At 42.1% G+C, this 22,273-nt stretch overlaps 1 protein-coding gene across 1 annotated transcript; it reads left to right on the top strand.

Annotated features, from left to right (window-relative positions):
* The first annotated feature begins 2,271 nt into the window (after positions 1-2,271).
* On the top strand, positions 2,272-11,563 carry LOC138109163 (NELL2-interacting cell ontogeny regulator 1-like). The gene is made up of 4 exons (XM_069012254.1): positions 2,272-2,360; positions 4,444-4,588; positions 6,333-6,421; positions 11,040-11,563. The coding sequence occupies exons 2-4, from the start codon at positions 4,465-4,467 to the stop codon at positions 11,109-11,111; spliced, it is 285 nt and encodes a 94-aa protein (XP_068868355.1). The 5' UTR covers positions 2,272-2,360; positions 4,444-4,464; the 3' UTR covers positions 11,112-11,563.
* Positions 11,564-22,273: the final 10,710 nt, after the last annotated feature.

The raw sequence follows: 22,273 nt of genomic DNA, 5'->3' as shown, positions 1-22,273 counted from the left end.
GGAGCAGCTGAAGGTGCTTGGGTCTGTTCAGCCTGGAGAAGAGGAGATTGAGGGGAGACCTCATTGCAGTTACAACTTCCTCATGAGGGGAAGGGAAGGGGCAGACACAGATCTCTGCTCTGTGGTGACAGTGACAGGACCCGAGGGAATGACCTTAAGTTGTGTCAGGGGAGGTTTAGGTTGGGTATCAGGAAAAGGTTTTTCACCCAGAGAGTGGTTGGACACTGGAAAAGGCTCCCTATGTAAATGGTCACCAGCCTGACAGAGTTCCAGATGTGCTTGGACAATGCTCCCAGGACCATGGTGTGACTCTCGGTGATGGTTCCTGTGCAGGACCAGGAGTTTGACTTTGATGTTCATTGTGGGTCCCTTTCAACTCAGGACATTCTATGATTCTATGAAAAATATCCTGAAATGGAATTTCTTCCTCCTATACAGAAGACCTCCTCCTTGGTGAACTGATATTTTCCAGTTGAGAAAATTTTAGCTTCAGTGAAGAGAAAAACTGGTGCTTAACAGAATGCAGAGTGGGGAGAAGCGAATAAAGAGGAAATGTGTTTAAAACACTGAAATGGAAATTGTTCCTTGCAGGATAAATAGATCTAAGACAAGGCTAAAGAAGAGACATTCCAATACTTGGTATGGGATGCTTAGAGCAAGCAATTTGGCATCAGAGAATGGCAGAAATAGATTTTAAAATTTTATTTAGTGGAATCGGAAGCCCATTGCATGGGTCTAGAAGAATGAATCAGTGATAACACCCAAGGTACCAGGGCTGGCTGCTTGGTTACTGTTGTGATAGAGAAAGAACAGGATTCAGGAGAACAGATTTACTGGGAATGATCAGGCTAAGAAAAGCCGTATATAGAGAGAGGGGGGCAGGTGGTGTGTGTGTCTATATGAATATCTATGTTATTTATCAGGAAGAGAAGCTAAGATGTGAGATTAGAGGGCGGAGAGTGATCATGAATAAAGTTTTGCATTTGTAATTTGTGCACAGGCAGATCCTAATTCAGACCAAATAGTTATCTCTGCAATGCTAAGCCTTGTTTTCCCAAAAGAACTGTCTCTAAAAATTATTTTCCCCTGCTTTCTGTTTTTGTGATGTATAAGGATAGCAGTACTATAATTAATCCCCTCTTGACTCTGCTCATGGATGCTGTAACTTCATACAGCAGCATAGTTACACACTGAACAAGCTGAAATTTTAGCTTCTTACTTACTTACCTGGATTAATGGGAGCAAACTGTTCCTCTAGGGCTGTACAGGAGTGACAGGTTATAGAGCATGTTGAAAAGAAAAATGTTAGCCAGCAATTCAGTCATAATTCTGAGAAGGAGTTTCTGCTCATGAAAGAAAAAAGGCTGTGTGCCTGACCTTCCTGGGCACAGAATACCCCCAACTTACACCATGAAATCATTGAAAATTGAGTCTCCTCTGAACCATCTGTAGCAAACACAGTGCAGAGTCCTTTTGAAGGTCTGTGCACACTCCTCAGTGCTGTGCCTGCCCTCAGCTGGGCTCATTGTCTCTGAAACAAGCACTGCTAGTGTCTAATTTGTGATGGGAAATGTGGTTTTTGGGGGGTAATGCAATCCCTGAACTTAGCTTTGCTTTGACAAAATCACTTTTATCATCTGCACTCCATTGTATTATTGCTTTCAGAACAACTGCTGTCAGCGTTGTCCTGGAGTGCAGCTCATGGGCCATTAAAAGGGGAACAGAGGTGCAGGCTGGAAAAGAGGGGTTCTGAGTTCGGGCTCAAGTTCCCACTCAGAGTTTTAGTGGCTGCAGATGCTCCTGGCAGCCCTGGGACTGGAATCACAGAAACACCTGGGAGAGCAGGCAGGAGTGCTTATGACCCCTGTAACTCAGAACCATTCAAATGGCACCAAACAATTCCTGAGTGCAATCCCATGGTCTGTCCCCATTTCCCATAAAGCAGCTGTAGTTTGTCATGGTTATTTTCAGGCTCTAGGGAAGCAAGTTGCTTAAACCAGGCACCACATCCAGCTGCTCACACTTCAGGAAAACCATTCATCGGACTTCAAGAGAGATTAATCAAATGGCCTGGCTTTAAAAACCTTACCGAGCAGATGAGTCACTGCTGGATCTTGCATGTCAGAGCAGAAACATCCTTCCCCAGACCTGGGAGACACAGCCTGTGCCTCTTTAAATCTGTGCTGCGTGCTGCAGTGCTCTGCATTGTTGCCATGGCAGAAATCTCCCCATAGTAATAACCTCTTTCAGCGAAGGTTAAAAAGAGACAGTGCACATGCTCAGAAATGCTGCACTTGTTCTCTTAGCAGTTTGCAGCGGCCATTTCAAAGAAACCATCACAAAGACAAGAGAAAGATCAGGTACTGATATTTTTTCCTTTGTTAAAGGGGGTGACTTTTCTCTTTCACAGAAGTCCATGCACAGATCTGTCTCTGTTCCCAGTTGCACTGCAGAGAGAGACCACCCTTGAAGCCTGTCATGATTATTCCTTGCAAATTCCCACGGAATAACTAAGAGGCAGGAGTTAGATGTGATTTAAGATGATTGCTGCACTAGAGGAGCAGTTGTTTTGCAGTGGGGCTCACATACAAAGCTGAGCTGGCTCTGGGGTGGGTGATGGGTAAGGTACCCAAAAAAAGTTTAACAGTGTGTCTGCTTTGTTTTGTTGAACCTTTGTAGTACTCATAATCAACTATGAGAATAGGCTCTGCTCCTACTGACCAGGAGGCTTCTTCATCAGGTGCTTCCAGAAGAGGCTGGTGTTGTCCTAATTTACTGTAACTTGGAGACACTCTGCTGCATCCTATTGCAAAGACTAGTATTTTTGATTGTACTTGTTTTCATTGCAGATCACCATTAATTAAAACAGAAGAAAGCCCAAGCCACTTGTAGTGATTTTAATCCCTTTACTTTAAGGATTGTAGAAATAAGAGAAAGGATCACATCAGATCTAAATAGTGGGTGGAACAGGAACCAAATATGAGGGTATAGAAATTACATTACCAGATCTTTTTGTGCTCAAATATATCTGTGACTCTACACATACATGTTTGTGTGTTGCTTCTGAACCATTCCCTTCTCTTGTGTTTAGGCTGAGGTGCACAGGAAGGGGATCTGTATAATGTTGCCCCTTTCCTGGGTGAATTACTGATTTGCACATGCTGCAAATGTTTGTGCAGAATTTACAGCTTCACATTAGCTGTGTCTGAAAAGGTGGATTGCATATACAGAAGAGCAGTCTTGTTCTGTTCTGTTTGTGGCAAAATGGGAAAAACCCTTCCCTCTCCTGCCTCCCTCTACTGCCTTTCTAAATGTGAAATACAATCTGTTCTGGGGAGTGCTGTACTCTTGCATTCAGTACATGCAGATCTGATGCTCTTATGCAACATCTTTTGCTCAGTAAGCACCAACTTAAAAATCAGAAAGAGGCAGAATGTTGTCCTGCTTTCCCATGTTTAGCTGAAGAGATTTTTCATGTGGTTTTATTGTATTGATTTAACTTAGCCTTATTTAATACTTTCTTTCTTCCATTTTGATGTACAGGAATGAAAGGTAAACTTGACTGAGCTAAGGACCTCCCTAGCAGTGGGCCAGAATCCTTGGATTGAAATCTCTAACAAGCAGCTGCAACTTGAGCCAGTCCCTTTCGATCCAAACAGTTTACCTGTTGGGTCAAGAAAATACTTAATTTGAAACTTACTAGAAACTCGCCTCTTTGTGAAGGGAAACTGTTGCTGCACCAGGTTGTACAAACCTCAGAGCATGGTGTGGCCTGGCTGTGGTGTTCAGGAACAAATGGATGGCTGCAAATAATGGCTTGAAGCCCAGATTAGGAGGGGAAACAGAAGGTCAAAGAGTTTTGATGTGTTTACCACTAGAAGTTCTACCTATGAATTTGTGGAGGTTTAACAAAAGTCTTTTCCTTCATCTACTTCAATTAAGGAGTAAGTTTTTATAATCAGTGTGCTATGTAATGGTAATGGTTACCTTTAGGTATTATACTTGTGAAAAGATGATGCATCAGTAAAGCAAGCCAGAGGCCAAAGACCTTGTTTCCAGGTTCTGTTTTCAGCCAGCTATGTAATCCTGACAGTTTTGATCTCAAAGTCTTAACAGTGACTCCAGATCAATGTCTGTGACTGGGTAGTTAGAGAAAAGTCACAAGAGCGGGCAAAGTTGCTGGCATCCTGGCTTTCAAATGAAACCAAGAACACTCTAGGGACTTCTTATCTTGTGTAGGGATGTTCTCTCCCATTTGGGTTTTATGTACACTCTGGAAAGGTACAGAGAACTTTTTTCCATGCTCTAGATCTTCTGCTATTTTGTTTTCTTTCACAGGAAGACTGACAATGCTTTAGCCATCAGGAACATTAACTTCTTTGTAACAAAACCCTCGTGTATCTGTAGTGTTCCTCACTAACTTTTTTATGTCTCTTGACAAAGAGAGAAGCACCCAGCCCCAAGATGCTGGCACCCTGCCTTCTGAGAAGAGCCGTCGTTACAGTTCCTTTAGTTTTTGTGGTTGCACTGCTTGTCACGGAGCCCGTTAGAGCTGACCAAGAAGCAGGAACAGCCATACCAGCTGAAAGTATGTACCCTGCAGTCTTCTCCTACAGCCCCTTCTGCACTTCTCATGTTGTAGGGCTTTGAAGTTTGTCCAAATAATTCAAACTATCTTGGACATGTCTTGCATACATTGTTTTAAAACCACAACTTGGTAACATACCAGTGCTCTTTTGCTCCTGTATCCAAAGCTCTTATCCTTGTCTTCTGGCTGTTGCTGTGTTGCTTGTAGCTGAAATCTGCCACTGTTCTGCACCTTTTCTTTTGCACAGCCCTCTCATTGTGTTAGGCCTTTCTATGCCAGCAATCACCTTGTTTGCTTTTCAGTCATTATTGAGACTTGTTCTTTTTCAGCTGACATTGACCATTCATTGTATTTCATTCTTGAGTATGTTTGCTGTCTTTAAGTCATGAATTTTATTTTAAAAATTCACAATGAAGATGCCAAGAAAGCATTTTGTCAACACCTAGTCTTGTGGCCTTCAACCACCTAATTCTCCTTTGCTGATTTGTGTTGAGTTTATTTTACATTATAAACATAATGACAGGTCCTTGCATCGAGTCATTGATGTGAAAAACTGCTGTCCTCTCTGTTTGTCTAGTGTAAATATAGTAACACTGAAGTTGGGTGATGGAACAACAGTGATGGAGCAGGTCTTTAATACTGCTCAATGTGGGGTTTTTATCTCTTCTTTATTTTTCTTAGCCTGTTAAGGAATTTGGCAGGCTCCCTTTCTCCAGCAGACAGAGTTCCTGGTTGCTGGTTAGCACTCAGATCATGAGCTGGAAGCTCATTCTCCAGCGTGTCAGAGGCATGTACAGTCCAACACCAAGTGTTTGCAAACTGGGCTTACAGACACAGCAGGATTTTCCAACATTGGTCTAGATTTCATCCTTTCAGTCACACCAGACCTCAAAGAGCAAACTAAACCTGGGCTCAGAATTTCTCATTTGTGTAGTATTTCCAGTGAAGTTGTCAGCAAGGCACAGGCACCAAGAGGCAAATGAGAACAGATGTAGGGCCTGATGATTCAAAGATGTTTTGTCGTATCTGTATTTGCTCTGTCTCAGTGCTGCTGTCTGTTAGGGCACAGATCTGTGTTACATGGTGATCAAGGCAAAGCAAGCCTTGTGGCCTTCAGTCTGGGTGTCTCAATCTGGGAACACTCTCTTAAACACTCCAGTAAATCCAGATTGCAGCAGTTCTGCTTATCAGTAATGCCCACTAATAACTGGGTGTTTGTTTGGACAAAGCTGTATCATATTCAAAGTTAGAGGCTGAAGTGGTCTGTCTTTGAGGTACTATAGTCAGTTCTATTCTATTAGTTTTATACTTAGAGCTCACATTTGTTAGATTAGGAGACAAGATTTTTCTAGGGAATAGGTTCATATTTTCAGACGTTATTTCTGAAAAATCTGAAGATAAGGTTGAGAATATGGTCAGGTTTATTGGAGCAAAAGGCTCAAGTTAATGGTTATTTTTTTTTAATACAATGATCTGTGGAAGGAAAAGTGGAACAGCAATATGGCAGGAAGAAAAATATTATTGTAAATTTGAAGTAATTCTTTTATCATTGAGAGACTGGGTGGACAATCATAGTGGACCATTTACAATCACCTGGGTTGTTCAAGAGCATCAGTACTCACTCTGTGGACTCTTTCCTGTAGCTCTTTCTGATGCTCAAAATCACTGTTTAATCCTTCTAGTTAATTCTTCATGCCATGTAGTCATGATTCCCTACTAAGTGCTCTACTAAATGCTCTCCTAGGCCGCCCCTGTGTTGATTGCCATGCCTTTGAGTTCATGCAGAGAGCTCTGCAGGATTTAAAGAAGACAGCGTATAATCTAGACACAAGGGTAAGGAAACATTAAATGTCTTCTTTTTAATTTTTTTTCAATATAAAAGAAAATGCTGTGGATAAAAGCAGATAAGGTGGATGGATTTTGCACACTCAGTGAACTGTACTGTCCTGTCATCTAAGGTGAGGCTGGTTAATTACATTTCACCTCTCTGTGCAATAATCTGTGGAGTTCTTCTGCTTTAGGGTATCAGGGACAATAAGAAGTATAGGAAAGTGTGAACTGACAATCCTCTGCCCTCTAGCCTTCTGTTGCCAAATTATAGCTGCTCTTCTCATTCCAAATGCTGAGCACACACTGTTGTTTTTATGTCAGGGGGAGTATATAACTTACAGGTGAGAATATAACTTACATTTATTACCCAAAAAAAGAGACCCAGCTCAAACAAAAAGCCTACTAAAATAAAATACTCCCTGCACATGCTTTTATCCCTGGGGAGAGGCTAAGGGAGGAAACATCATCTGTAGAGAGTTTTTACATTTCTCAGATTTCATAATGATGAAAAATGCCACAAAGTAGAACAGCATAGGGAATGAAACTTGTTTGGCTTGCAGTCAGTGTGCAGAATTTGCCAGGGTTGGTACCTTCCTTCTGTGGGGGATGTTGAATCTGTCTCTTGCTGCTGCAACCTGCAATCTGTGCCTACCTGAGTCCCAGCTGCTGTCAGATGGTGGTGTCCCAGGAGGGTGGCTTTGTCCCCACCTCCTGTGTACCCTTTAGCTGAAGTGCTATAGATACACTCCTGCACAGATTGTTCAACAGAAGGCACTCAAACTTTTCTGCTTTTCTGATCTATGGTCAAGGTTGTTCACAGGTCAAAGCCTGTGAACTGTTGTCTTTGAGGAATGGTCCTTGATGCTTAGGTGCATGAACAAATATACCTTGAATTGTGACATTCTACAAAAAAAAGAAACAAACATTCCAGCAGAACCAGATTGGTGTGTAGCACATTTACAGCTAAACAAAATCTGTTCAATAATTACAGGTCAAATATATTTTGGGCTTCATGAAGAAATCTTGCTAATGAATCTGCTGAGCACTGTATACAGGCCAAACAAGATGTTCAGATTGTGCTGTAAAGTGGTTCTAGCACACCTCTTCCTTCTACAAACCTATGAACTTTTCACCAGATTTTCTACATCTTGATGCAAAAATCTCTTAAAGTTTTCTCTGGGTGTCTGGCTATGGCAGTGACCTTTATGAAACCTTCAGCTTGCAGACCAAGAGGAAAACTTTATAAACACAGATATCCAAAGCAGGAGTGGCAGTAAGAACCCAAAAGATAGCAAGTGTTTTAATACTTTTTAAAAACAAAAGCAAGCCAAAGAGATAAAATGAGGATAGAAAAAAAGTCAGTTGAGATGAATGTCCTATTATTGGCTTTCACACTTGTAGATTTGACAGGAAGCCTGAAAATGTGACATATTCTCATGAAAACAAACCTATCACTTCCTTATCACTTTAAAATCTAAATAATTGAATCCATATTGAAATCCTTCAGATCCCCATGACTAGAACAGGCCTGTTCCAGTCATTAAGCTAGGAATTCTGCCTACATCTTCAAAAGACATGGGAATAATTAACAGTTGAGGACTTCTTGGAACTGCTTTCTATGATATTTTAACTCTTACTTTTATTATTCAGTTGTGGCCCAAATTGATGCAAACTGAGGGTTTTAGGATCATTGCTTTCAGCCATATATATATCTATATATTTCACATTTGACTATCTTAGTCTGTTTTGCTACTTTGTGGGGCAAGTATTTCTGTCCTTGAAAATACAATTCCTTTTGTTAATATTCCCACTGGAGACACTGATTTCCTTGAAAAACTCTCCTTTGTTTGCAGGCAAGATTGTTAGATGATGACTAAGCAGCTCCTAACTGCGTTGGAGGGGGAGGGATTCCCAAAAGCTTAGAGAGAAAATTCTCATTTAATTCCTCCTGCACATTTTACCCTGCAGTTCTGTACAGGGGAGGCCTGTATATGGTTTTATTGCACAGCGCAAGAGTTTTCACACTTCATTTGGCCCTGGGTTGCTCTACATGGTGTCTCAAAGCAAACTGACTCCAGCATAGACCATCTATAGCCTTACATAACCCTTTTATGAAGGCCTTAGACTGGATCTCCTTCCTTTTCCAAAACTAGCTGTATTTGTAAGCTACACTGATGTGATGATTCCCTACTAATTGTCAGGCTGGCTGTATGAGAAGGGTCACAAACCACTTCTGACAGGCTGATTTCTACACATACCAGATCTGTTTACCCCTCTCTGTCCTGTTTTTTGTTGCTGCTGGCCCTTCAGAGAAGGCTGCAGCCTGGAGTAGTTGTTTTGGCAGTGAGAACTAACTCTGGGCAATATATTCTGGGGATATCTGTGATTCACCACTCAGCCAAAGTGCAGTATGTGATCATGAACTGGGGAGAGGGGTCTTGTGCGGCTGGGAGGGAGCTGCTCCCACCACAACTGTTAAGCCAGTTCACAGCCAGCTCCCTGTGGCATCTAAAAGCTGCTCAAAACAGAGCCCAGCAGGGATTCAGCCATAAAACAAATCTTGGAAAACAAATGCAGTCCATGGGCTACACAGTTCACTCAAAGTCTGCACTTGTTTTCAGAACTCCAGCCTGTTTTTCAGAGTTAACCAGTGGACATTGCATTACAACTCCAAAGAGATCAGTAACTGCATTTTTAGCTGGAACTTAATATCTTTTTTTGTAGGTTCGAAATCTGATTCCTTTTCATGGTTTTGGCTTGGGTTTGTTTTTCTTTTTCCCTAGTTTTGGGTTGGTTGGTTGTTGCTGTTTTGGTTTGGTTTTGTTTTCTTTTTTTTAGAACAGGCTTTAACCTACCAGGCAATAATAACAAATCTATGTGCAAACAGTTCTGTGATCACACAGAACAGTCAGCAAAGCTGTATTTACTAACATTCATTTTGGTCTTTATTGCTTTATCAACTGTCAGTGGTTATTTAGTATGCTTAAAGCACAGTAAGCGAGATGTGTCCCTGAAAATAAAAAGAAAGGCTTGAAAATATTATTAAAGATATATAAGATGGTGAGCAGCCTTGGGGCTCAGCTCCAAAGATGGAGCATCTTGGAGATGGTTGGCATGCTGTCAACTTCCCTTATGCAAACCATTGCAAATGATGTCAAAGAGGTGGTGAGAAGGTAGTGATTGAGTGTCTTTTCAATGATTAGCAAAGTCTGATCAGATCTTTTCAGTTTTGCAGGGCGGCTGAAACAATCAAAAGTGGTACCTGATTCAATATAAAACCACAGGTTTCTGGTTTTTCCTGAGATTTATCATCTGGGGCAGGGGGAAGCCTGAGCAGCAGATGGCTTTTCCTGCGCTAAGAAGGCAAGTGGAGAGCAGGATGCTTCAGCCCAGCTCTGCTCTAAGTGCCTTTGCTGATGTGGGTCAGTAGATAACACAGCTTTTAAAACACAGCCTTTAATCACAGGCAGCTCCATCTCATACGAAAATCTCAAATCAGGCAGATTAAGGATGGGTTTGATTGGCATTTAGAGCTGGTAGTCTTCATAATGCCTTTTTTTTTTTTTTTTTTTATGGAGCTGCCTACACCAGTAGGGATCAAACTCCCCACAGCTGCTGTGTCCCATGACAATAAGGGGGAAGTCCTCTCTTGGATCAGGCTAATTCTCAGATACAGCTTCAGCTCATGATAGGCAAACTGAGGTGGAGATATGATGTTGGTGTCAAACATGCTCCATCATGCATCTGCTGAAGCAACAGTTGTTCCAGACAGCCAGGAAAACCCAAGTGTGTGTGTGTGTGTGTGCTAGAGAGGAAGGGTTCCCAAATTTCCTTATGTAGCCCTGCTGCCTTTCCCTGGTCCTCAGCCCTTTCTCACACAACTAGGCTGAGAGGATGCAGGCCTTTTCTGATCATTCCCGGCTCCAGCTCTCAGAAGTCTCCAATCCACCCTTGTTGCTTCTGAAGCAGGGATCTGGGGGCAACAGAGATGTCCTGATACTGATGAACCCAGAGACCTCTGCTTTCACCAGTTTGGACCTCTTTCCTTAAAGAAGCCAGGAACCTCATCATGTTTTTGAACTGGGATGGCTCCATGCCAGCTTGGCACCTCTTGTCTGTTTTAGGCTCCAAAGCATATTATCAGTAACAACTGAATTTTTGTATTATCAGTGAAACAGGAGAAGATAAAGAAGTTAATTTCTTCACTGAGAGTGGATCCAGGCTGTAATATTCTAAGTTTAAATTTTGAGTCTGTTTTTAAGTAAAATAAAATTTCTGACATGATTTTGGGGGTATGAGGGTGGATGGGGTGGTAAGCCTCTAAATGAACCTCCAAGCTTATGCTCCAGTTTGTGCTGTTGAAGTAAGATTGCAGGAAAGAAAAATAACTTTCTCCATGTCACAGGAAGTAGTGCTATGTTGGTATGCCAATTAATCCCACAAAAGCAAAATTATTTTGCAGAGCAGTAAAAAATAAATCTGATTTTTTACCCCAAAATTCATCTCATACCACTAGTTCCAAATTGTAGATTAAAAAATAAAATTGACTTTTCTTTGGGAGTGAATTAGTTTTACAATGCTGATGCTTGTTTTTTGATGATGTTGTTCCTCCCTCTTATAGACAGAAACTCTGCTTCTTCAGGTGGAAAAGAGAAATCTGTGCGACTGTGTAGCTGCCAATCTACTGAACTGAATCCTGGAGACACCTGAGGAGAGCCACCTGACCAGTGGTTTTTAAAATGCAGCTGTATAAAATACAGCTTTATGGAGTTCATGTTGCAAGCATGTATGCCCCAATGTACTGATGAAATTCGGGGCCTGTGTCTGATGTATTGGTCTGTTCTGTATCTTTTTTTTTTAAAAGTACCCTCTTTTCACATCTGCTGGATTGCCAGTAAGGGCTCAATTCAGTAAATCTGTTAGTTGATATTAGAATGGAGGGAAAATGTACCTGCTTTGATTTTTAAATCAGAATTTGCCAAGTGTAACCCACAATATAATTTTGGAGAACAGTGCCCTAGAGACACATGCAGCTGGTTTTTGTCTCTAAAATGAACATATGTCTGTGGCAACTTACCCAGTTACACTGAGACATGACATTGTGGTCTCTGTAGGCTTTGCCTGTGTATTAAAGATGATGAAGTCCTTTCTCCTTTCTGTTTGTTGTCTGTGCTGTGACCACCTTCAGGCCTGTTGTAGTTCTGTCAGCTGTAACGAGGTGTGTGTCATGAGGAGTTACGTGTCTGCTGTTCTCGGACCAAAACAGTTTATATCTCAGTGCTGAGCCTTCTGTTACCCTGCAGAAGAGTATTATTTTCTTTAATCAAAATGTTCGGTTTCTTCCCTTCCCTCCCTGGACCCTCCATTCTTAATGTAGTGAATTTCTAAATAGCTTTATTTTAGCAGGTCAAATGGGTAGAGTAAAAAGGAGAATCAGGGTATAACTAGGCAGCCTGGCCAGTTCCAGCTGTACCAAATGCTGCCACCAGCAACTGCTCAGCATCACATTGAAGGAAAGCTCTGTGCAGTGCCAAGAAGTTTCTTCATGAGACTGTGCCTTATTTTGCTTCAAGTGAAACACAGTGATTAGGTCACACATATTTAGTCCATCCTGTGCTGGACCAAACTCCAAATGTTTTGGTTTTCCCTCGTAGTTGCCTTTGAAAAGCTCCTTTTGTGTCAGGCATGAAGAAAGACTTCTGTACCTGAAATCTGAGGTTGTTTTATCCTCACCTCCCCCCTTCATTGTAAGATACCGTGTCCACTCACAAGTCTGAAACAGGCTGAGCACTGTGAGCAGGTGCTTGGAGTTTGTCGGATGTGATTTAGAGCTGTCTCAAACCTTTCCACCACTGAGACCTGGCTGGGGAAGTGGATAGGACATCTGAAGGTAGAAATCTCTTCAGCTGAATTTGGAAGAAAGCTCCTGCCTGTGGCCTTGCTTCTGTAACTAAATTGGTTTGACTTTGCTGGAAGTGGATGAGAGAGGAAACACGACTACTGCTCTGCCACTGCAGCTGTAGGTATGGTAACAACAGCTGTGGGAGCAGAGGAGCACCATAGGAACCCTGAGTGGCTTCCCAAACCTCTCCAGAGCTTAGAAAACCAATTCCTATACACTGAGAAGTGGAGCATGCCCTTTTATGTGTGACTAGGACACAGGCCAGCACAGAAGCCCAACGTGAACTGGAGAGAGGATTCTGATGTTATTTTTCCAAATTCCCTCAAGGAGCAGCTGTGCTATGTGTTTTTCACCAAGTTCATTCCCACAGCATGGGAGCACTGGGACTGCTCAGTTCGGGCTGCTTGGCAGAGTCAGAATCACTGCAAGCCTCACCTGCAGCTCACCTCCCAGAGAGTGGGAAGGGGCAGCAGTCCTTATGCATGGCAGAGCACTCTCAGGATTTCTGGGAGCAAAGCCTCCTTTGGAGGGCTTCAGCTGGTCCTGGCTGCAGTGCAATGGCTTCTTGGAGCTCCTTGGCTTTTGCTGCACTTGGCTCATCCCCATCTTGCTCTAGCTTGGCTTCGTTCCCCTGCTTTGCTCTGGACCTGTCTTTTCTCTCCTCTGCATTTCGAACTCCATTCCCCCTTCCATTTTGGCACTGCCCTCCCTCTAGTTCCAGAGATTTCTCAGTGCTCTCCAGGCCCCTCATCCTGGTGACCCTGTAGTCACTGCAGGTGTAGGTGGTGGGGCTGATACTCCTCAGGTCAACAGCCCCTGAAGTCCAGCTGGCAGCACTGCCAGAGCAATGAGTGACTATGGTGTGAGCAACATCAGCATCTCATTCTCAGGGAAGAGGAATTCACCTGTCCAGGGAAGACATTGTGTGGAACAGCCTCTTTTTACTTAAAAGCCAACATTTCTCTTACAAAACTTGGAGGAAGTCCCAGAACAGCTCAATTTCAGATGAAAGCTCTGCTCCTGAAGCTGAATTATTCTGTGCACTGTCCCCCAGGCTGATGTAATCTCACTGGCTTCTTGCAGGTGTGGACAGGAACCCAGCCATGTTTGCCAGATGGAAACACCTATAGATCTTCATAAATTTTTCCCTTGGTGATTGCACAGACAATGGCTTGAGCAAAAGAAAATCTGACCATGTGGAAATATTTTCCTTCAGTCATTTTGGTACAACTCTATGGTTCACCTCTACTTTATGTCGGAACTGCAGAAGTGAAACACGAGATAGAATTGGGCTGTTGCCTCAAGAGAAAGGAGCCAGGAGGGGGATGGATGGGGAAAGGGGAATAACTTTCTCATTCTCTTCCTCAGAATCTGAAAAATTTAAGGTTCTTTTCAGTCTGCAGAGCTCTAATAGGACCAGGATTTTCCTAGTGGAGATTTTTGCATGCTGCTTTAAAGTCCATCTTACCTATTCTCTTTTCATTCAATGACTGTTTTGTATTACCTCTCGTTCAAAACCACCAAAATGGCAGAGAGCAGCTAATATGCCACCAGTTCTGAAAAAGGATTGGCAGGGAGATGTGGGAATTGCACCCAGCAACTAGAATATCTATTATGGGAAAGAAACTTTTGAAGAATTTGAATATGTAGTCAGGTTTAATATGACACAGTGACAAGACTCAAGACCATTTTTATAGAGAACAAGAATACAGCAGAACCATATAAAGTGCTGACAAAGGAGCTAGGATAAACAGAAGCAATGTACAGACTGGGAGTCTTCAGTCTAGACTAGAGATGGCTGAAGAGGATGATAGACGTTTATAAAACCATAACTGATCAGAGAATGGCTGTTTGCTATCTCTTTGCAAACAAGCAGTGGGATGCACTGAACAAAACCTGCTGGAGGCAGAGTCAGAGCAAACATGAGGATGATGCTCTTGACCTTCCGTGTGTTCCAGTTGTGGGAATCTGCTGCTGTGCGTCCTACGAGATGTGCATTTTTTCTCCTAAATATCCAAAGGTTCCTGTTTAATCCAAACTGTTGTTACACATAAATATAATGGGATCATCAGAACACTCATGCATCCTTCTCACTATCCACCTTGTCCTGTTTTATTCCCTGTTCTACATTATGTGGTGCCTCTCACTTTGTGACTGCACTGAAAGCTGTTTGGGGCAGAGAAATTGTCATGTCAATTGCACTGTCAGGTGGCCATCACACCTTTAGGTATCGCCAATTTATGAAATAAAAATCATAATGTAAAATATCCTGGCCTGTTCCTCAAGTTTCAAGCACAGTATTCATTTATATGAATAGATTTGCAGTTTAATCTCCATCTAGATATTCCTTAACCTTCCAACTCCATCTTGCTGCTCCAGCTGTGACTTTGTAGAGATGGGAAGTGGCAGAGATGATATTTTCAAGACCTCTAAACACCTGAAGTTTAAAAGGTGGCTTAAAGCATAAGAAGAAGAGTTCTAGGCATGGATGCCATGAGAAAGGAAATGCAAATATCTGCAGAAATTCTATTTTTACATTGATCTGCCTACACTTTTCCTTCCTCACAGTCAGGGCTGTCATCATTTGATTCCTGCTCTGAACCTGGAACTGTCTGAAAACCTGCTAACACATCAGCTTGTCTTCATTAGCCTTGAGCACCTTTTGCTGTTTAAATTAAAGTAAGTGACACTGCACTTTTCTGGTCATTTAAGTGACAAAACTATAGACTGTCTCTTCGTCAAGAGAGTCTGAAAATGGGACAGGACTGGCAACCCTCTCATTATTCTTCATACAGCTTCATACAGCTTCACTTCTTTGAGAGTCCAAATCAGCTGGAAAGACTGCTGGCTGGTGATGCAAGTTAGACCCTTCCACAGGGTAAGCAGAATGCAGATTTCAAGGGAGAGCAATGTTCAGTTTCTTGTTTAGGTGGGGGGGGATCTGAATATTCTCTGTGTGTGCATTAATAGCTGCACTTAACACTTAATATTCAGGCAAACAGAATGGTAGCCTCAGCCCTGAGCCACATCTAACTGTTAGATAGATGTTTTCTAAGAACTGATGATTGATGCTTTTTAAAAAAACTTTATTTTTACCCAATTCTTTTATTTTATTCCTAAAGTCCACAAAGTGTTTGGCTATGCAAAAGCCATTAGGCAACACAGACAGAAAAATGAAGGAATCCCATCACTGGGATTTTTGTGCAGTTAGGGACCTGTATGAATTGTTAGAGAAAGAGGAAAACACCACTTCTATTTAGCTTTAAGTGCTAAAAGTGTTGATAAAATGACATTTTGGTATGTATAAGGATATTCATCTAAGGGAGTTTTCTACAAAATAGAAAACATAGGAGCTTTTCTTTATAAATTGAATCTAGTCCAAATTAATGGAAAGATTTGCTAACAGAAAGTACCTTTTAATACTAATCTGGACTAACTTTTGTTAAGTTAATTTAGGCAACCAATACTGACCAAATCTGTTGTTTTGTGTGGCTCCTGCACTGAGCCAGGTGAAGCTTAGCATCTTCCTTTGCATAAATCCCAACGGGCTTTAAAGTTCACAGGTTTAGTGAGGTTATATCTATTACCTTTTGACTGCAACTTATAAAGATGATTGTGGAGTTGCACTCTGCAACTTTTCAGTTTAATATAGAGTCTGAGGAGAGACACAAACTTAAGGAAAAAACCCAGAGTTACCGTTTGTGACTGCCTAAAGTCCAGGCTTTCATGGAGGCCACCTGCAGTGCTAAAACTTGTCTCTCCAAATTCTGGGCATTGTGGGCTATTCTTCTTCCCCGGCTGAAGAGCAGAACTTCATCCATGCACTAAATTTGATACACAAGATTTCTTGCCTAAGCAGCTCTTGCATTCATCCTGGACTATAAATACACTGTACCACAGCATCCAGCCTGTGAACCATGTCTGGTTTCAGCTAACAGCACTAAATATAACACACAATTCGGGCTTGCACTGTAGCAGGACCTGAGCAATGTTTGCATGCCTTTTGACAGCTGGTATGTTGCACATTGAAAGTATGGTTTGGTTTATATACAATTTTACCCATGGAAGTTTGAGCCACGTCCTGGAAGTCAATAGATTTCCTAAACTAGAATGAGATCTCCCCACCTGCCCTTTCTGTAGGCACAGACAGGCTGTGCAGAGAACTGTCTGTACCTTCAGTCACTCTGGTTTTGGTAGCCATGGAATAACCTGCCCAAATCCCAGCACTTAAAATATCAACCGTTTCTTCCCAAACACATAAATTCAGAAAGGATTTTTACACACAATTCAGTAGCAAGTAAACAACAGCATGCTTATATCTTCCTAGACAGGGATAAGATTGGCAGTAGCAAGGCAAATAGCTCAGCTTTGTCCCCAGTGGCATTCAGAGCACACAAACAGCACACAACCCTTGCCTATGCTGTAAATTGACCCCATGTCCAGCACAGTGATGCCTGCTGGATTTCCAGCAGTCCAGTGCAACTCATAAATAAACCAGGAAAACTGGTATTTTGCCAGTGGTTTTTACTTTTTCTTGGAACCAAAAGCCTGAACTGACCTTCATTTCACAACAGCTTGACACAGCCCCTCCTGTGTAGCTGAAAGCATTCTAGGCTTTTGAAAGTGTTTAAAGACACTTGTCACGCTTGGCTCCAGTTGATTTTTGGAGAACTGATCAAGCCTGGGTGCTTTCCCACATTTTGCACTGTGGTGAAAGAGGGTTCTTGGAGTTGACTTATTCCTACACTAAAGGATCTTAGTGCTAAGTTTCTGTCACACTCCCTGTTTGCAGCCACATCCCTGTTTTGCAGTGTCACGTGGACTTCATTGGGACAGTTTTGGTGTCTCGAAGCCTCGCAGTCTGACCAAGGTTCAGCTTGTGGTCAACTCTTGAAGGTTTTTCCAGGAAGCTCTGAGATAGGGAACTTGTCAAGCAATGATGCCAAGAACAAATTGGTCTTTTCAAGAGGGAAAATTTTGCCTCTCACCAAACCTCTGACTTAGTGTTTAAAGAAGATACTGAGCCATCAAGCAAAGGTGAATCATTATCTCATAGCATGAGAGACAAGGTAAGTATAAGGTGATTTAATTTTCAGTCCTTCTCAGGCCTGAGATGGCTGTCAGAAAAAAAGACAATACAATTTATTATGTTTATGGGCTAAAATGTCTAACAGTGCACCAGCCTCTCACCTCTCAATTCATTGGCAAGGTTGTGGTTTACTTGTTTAAAGGCAGATTAAGAAACTGTGAGCCCTGGCAACTGCCCTACAGCCAAATATCTCTGAACTGCTTTATCAGTGACCCATCCCAGAATGGGCATGTTCTGACATCATACTTGCTTAAACCAGAAAAAACATTTCCTTTGCCCTGATAATTGAGGGAGGAGAAATAATTAGTCTGAATTTCAGATGCTGCACAAGGGCTAATAATTTCTCCCAGGGGTGTCTGTATTTGCTGGAATTACAACACAGAGAGTTGGAAGTGACTGCCTGGGGAACAAAATTATTCTTAATCACAGAATTGGGAAAAACAGGAAGGGAAAGGTGTCGATAAGAAATCACTCCATTCTTCCTTGTCTTTATGCAGGGCCACTATCCCAATGCCATTCCCAAATGATGTCTAGTTTATACCTGCAGGCTTAAATATTCCCCTGTCTTCCACAGGAAATCCATCCCAGTGCCATCCTAATTACTAAGAAGTTTTCCAGGGGCTTTGGTTGTGCCTCCTGGATACTATTTAAACCTGTGGTTATTTCTGCTGCTCTTGGTGTCTCTGATATTTCCTAGTACTGCAGTGACCAAACCAGACACAGCACTGCAGCTCAGACCTTCTGCTGAAGGCTGCCTAAGCTCGTGCACTTTTCTCTGTATATCCCAGTATAACTGTATTTTTGGGGGGAATGACAGAATATGATAAACTGATTTTAGTTTGTGACTTCCTAGTTTCACTATAAAGTGCCACTTAATGGGCTGTTCCCCATTCCAAATATGAGCTGTTGATTATTCCTGATGAAGTGTAGCACCTTTTTCTCATTTTTATAAAATTTTATTCAGTTTTTAGACCCTTTTTTCCAACTTGTCTGCCTGATTTAGAATTCTAGTCCTCTCCCCCAGCTTTGCTTATAACGTCCAGGCTGATGTTACATCTTAAATGACCACTCTGCTTCTTCATTATCCAGTTGTCTGATGAAATGCTGAATAACACCTGAACTAAGCGAGTCTTTGCAGTCCTGATGTGATGCATCTTCCCATGGTGACAGTGACCCACTGCTGACTCTGAGCAGTGACCCAGCCAGTTTTGCTGGCCTCAGAGAGGTTTCTTTAGTTCGCTTCTGACAATGCTGTGTGACACAGCAGTAGAAATCGCCTTGAAGTTGATTAAATTTGGCTTTCCTTATCTGCAAGGCCTGTTACCCTGTCACAGAAGGATAACAAACTAGTTTGACTTGATTCTTGCTCTTATTTGCAACTCCAGTTCTTGTTTTTCAAACACTTACAAAATGTTGGTGGGATTATTGCTTCAAGAACATTCTTAGAGATGGATGGTAAATAGGCTTGTGTGTCATTTTCCAGTTTCTCTTCCTCATTTTAAACACAGTCACTGCACTTACCCTTTTCCAAGGCTGGCATAACTTACATCTTCCCTGAGCTCTCAGCAATAACTGCTGGTGGTTGTTGTTTTAGGTTCTCCTTTCAGTCTCCTGTGGTAGGTCTAGTGATAGCCCTGACTAAAAAGGAGCTCCAGGCAGATCAAATCATAGAAAAGGGACCTGTCACAAACCTACAAGCATCAGTAACCAAAGTAAATTTCTGCTAAATGTTCTTACCTAAAATATGTTCATTGGTATTAGTTGTGTGAGCCTCCTGCTCACCAGCTCTCCTTATTTTTGTTGGTAGATAAAAGAGACGTTTAGCCCTGTATCACTTTCTAGGCATCAACTTGATTAACTTTCCCCTTCTGCTGAACAGAGAATAAACCCTTCCCTTGGGTTTTGTCTTCCTTATTTTACTCCCTTTGTATTTAAAGGATGCTTTCTTGCTGTTCTTCATGTTTCACACTGTTTGTATCTGGGTTTGTGTTTTGGCCTCTCTGGGGTTATGCCTGGGGTTATTCTCCTCTCCTTCTGTCATTCAGGTAGTAGTGACCAGACACAGATTCTTCTGTGCCTGTGGTTTTTTCCTCTGTTTGAGTCCAACAAAGGGCTTGTGGCCTTGTTAGTAGGCAATGATTTAGCACTTCATATTAGGCTGGGATTAACTGCCCTGTTTGCTATGTGTGCCCATGACTGTAATAATGGAGTTAGTTCTAAAATCAGAACCTTTGCTTGCATCTTGCTTTTATGCACACCTATTCAACTCAGGCCTCTTTATATATCCATTTTAACTGGATATATAAATTTTCTTCCTCCACTTCAAAGATGTAACTTTCAATACCTGTAACACTTAGGCATCAATAAGAAATTTTCCAAGAAAGCTACCAGATATCTATCTTCACTAATCATCTTCCATTTAAATGCCTGATCATTCTGATTGTTTTGGAGGGAACTCTTTTTCTTTTTTAGCAAACAATTATTAGGTATGTATTCTCCATTGAAAAAGATAAGTATAAGTATTTCCGACAGCCCTCTGGGATTCACTATTATATCCTTCCAACCACAAATGGAATTCTGTGAATCTCTTGGAATTTTCTCACCTTCCAAAGTTAATTTAGTACTGGTATCCCTTAGCTATGGTGATAGCCAATAGTGAATGTAATAGCAAAGCAAGTCATGCAAATGTTTTCACGTGTCTCTCTTCTTCAGCTTTGTTGGAGGTGAGAAAATAGCACAGATTTCTGGAACTTTTCCATTCATACTGGCTCCTGTTCCCTGTGAATTGAGAATCACGTCTTGGACCTCATGGTTCTGTTAGCAGGAGGAGTTGGAAACTTTTTTCATTCATGTTTCTTAAAGACCCTGGTGTTTTACTCAAAAACTGGCCAGACTCTGTAAGTGCAGTGTCTGATTGTTTTATGTTGGAACTGAGAAAAAAAAAAAAAAAAAAAAAAGAGGACAGTATTTTAAGCTTAATAGTGTAAGTAACACTGAAATAACACCTTGTACCCCTTTAGGTGGTGCATACAGAATGCCCTACTGCAGATATCACAATAGTTACAATTTTAGAGAAGTCTATATTGATACCTTGAAAAAATACTATAAGAAACAGTGCTTTTTACCTATAAAGGTTATTGCACCTGTAGGTAATTCCTTCCTGTCCCTTTCTTGAAAGTCATGTATGAGAAGTAGGTTATAGCCATGGGACCATAACGAGGGTATGGGCAAGAAACACATACACCAGGGTAAATGGAAGTGTAAGGATTTTGGATTTTGTGCCAGAATTTCCACTGGATGTTAGTTAAAACTGCACATCAGGGCTAGACTTTGTGACCAGCTCTAGATGGGTGTACTGTCTAGCTGTACAAGGTTGTTTGTTGATACTCTGGGTCTTATGGAGCTGCTCCTTTAACAGGCATCTGAGGCCTCGGATGATGCAAACAATGTAAAACTGGTCCATCTCACACAACCTCCCTTCAGGCATCCAGCATCAGAACTTGGATTAGGAGTCTCAGCTTCTCACAAAGCCAGTGGAGCCATTTTGGTGCATATGTGTGCCAAACTCACCTCATGAAGATCCCAGTGACTGAGACCTTCATCTGGACCTTCCACACAGGGGAATTTGAGTTTCAGTTGTACTGTGAGCTAAAAATTTGGCAGTGTGTCATTCCTGTAGGAATTGCTTCCACCACTCTGGGCTGCTCCCTGAAAAATCCTCTTTTGCAAGAGAGGCAATTCCAAGGCACGTCCACTTTTCCAGAAAGTCCTGTGAGAAGACTTTTAGACTAACCTGGTCCAAAAGCACAAGCATTGAAGGGAGGGCGGTAAGAGGTAATTCTGAAGAAGCCACAGGAACAAGTGAAACGGAAGCAGAGTGCAGTGCTGGTGACAGCCTCTAGGGCTGAAGAAAGCCAAGGATAAACGATGTCTGTGTCTGGGAAGACTGATACCTCCACAGCCTGGCAGGGTGGTTATTCTGTACAGAGGAGGAAGGCTGGAGCTTCTCCTCGGTGAGAAGAGATGGAGCGTACTTCTGTGAGAGAACAACAAAGACCTTAATTGAACAAGTATGTTGCAAAATGAGCCTTTAATTGTGTTCTGGGGCAAGCAGGTACATGTTAGAGCGTCGCTTTCTCTTTTCCCAACAGTATCACCTCCCCCATCTGAATGCTTGGTTTCAGCCAGGTGCTCACACAGATTCCCTGTCCTGGAAGCCTCCTGCTTGAACTTTGTCAGGACACAGCCTATTAGCAGATAGGCTGATCCCAGATCAAAAGTTGAGCTTGAAGAGAGCATCCTTAAACTTTTGCAGTGCGTACGTTTTGGCTGGGCTCTTATCAAGGCTACCTTGTGTGATGCTGTGTAGGATCTATTTTCATGTGGCTGCTCCATGTGCCAGGGGTGCTGTTGTCTACAAATCTTTGTTTTCAGTGTAGTTAAACAAAGACCATAATGCATTCTTCCCCAAAGTATGGGCTACCATCAGCCAGCCCTGCAACTTCATTTATCCCAGCAAACTTCTTAGTTTTCATCTCATTTGATACCTCACAGAATGAAATCTCACTTTAAGTGAGTTACAGCTAAAGCAAGGGATGGGAGCTCTGTATTTCAGCTCCGTCCCTTTGGAATAACAGCAACAAATACAAAAATTGCCCAAGACTCTCTTATGTGGGGTGGCAGCAGCCAGTGTCTGCCAAGGAGAGGGCATGGCCTTTGGGAGCAGAGGCGGAGTACAGCAGTGACCATCCATCACATCGTGGTCTCTTTAAATCTTCTTCTCCACTTGGCAGCTCCAATTTTTCAGTGTTGCTATAGCAAATCTCCATGGCAATGACCCTAATCAGGGAAGAGGGGATGCAGA

Source organism: Aphelocoma coerulescens, chromosome 4 (assembly GCF_041296385.1).
Source record: "Aphelocoma coerulescens isolate FSJ_1873_10779 chromosome 4, UR_Acoe_1.0, whole genome shotgun sequence".
Classification (NCBI taxonomy): Eukaryota; Metazoa; Chordata; class Aves; order Passeriformes; family Corvidae; genus Aphelocoma; species Aphelocoma coerulescens.
Note: the sequence above shows the minus strand (reverse complement) of the source record. Positions and strands in the feature narration are given on the sequence as shown.

Bases quoted from the DNA above. Each gene is read 5' to 3' on its own strand.
- LOC138109163 (XM_069012254.1), top strand. From the start codon at position 4,465: ATGCTGGCACCCTGCCTTCTGAGAAGAGCCGTCGTTACAGTTCCTTTA. The intron at 4,589-6,332 runs GTATGTACCCTG...ATGCTCTCCTAG, and splicing joins AACAGCCATACCAGCTGAAA to GCCGCCCCTGTGTTGATTGC. The intron at 6,422-11,039 runs GTAAGGAAACAT...TCCCTCTTATAG, and splicing joins CGTATAATCTAGACACAAGG to ACAGAAACTCTGCTTCTTCA.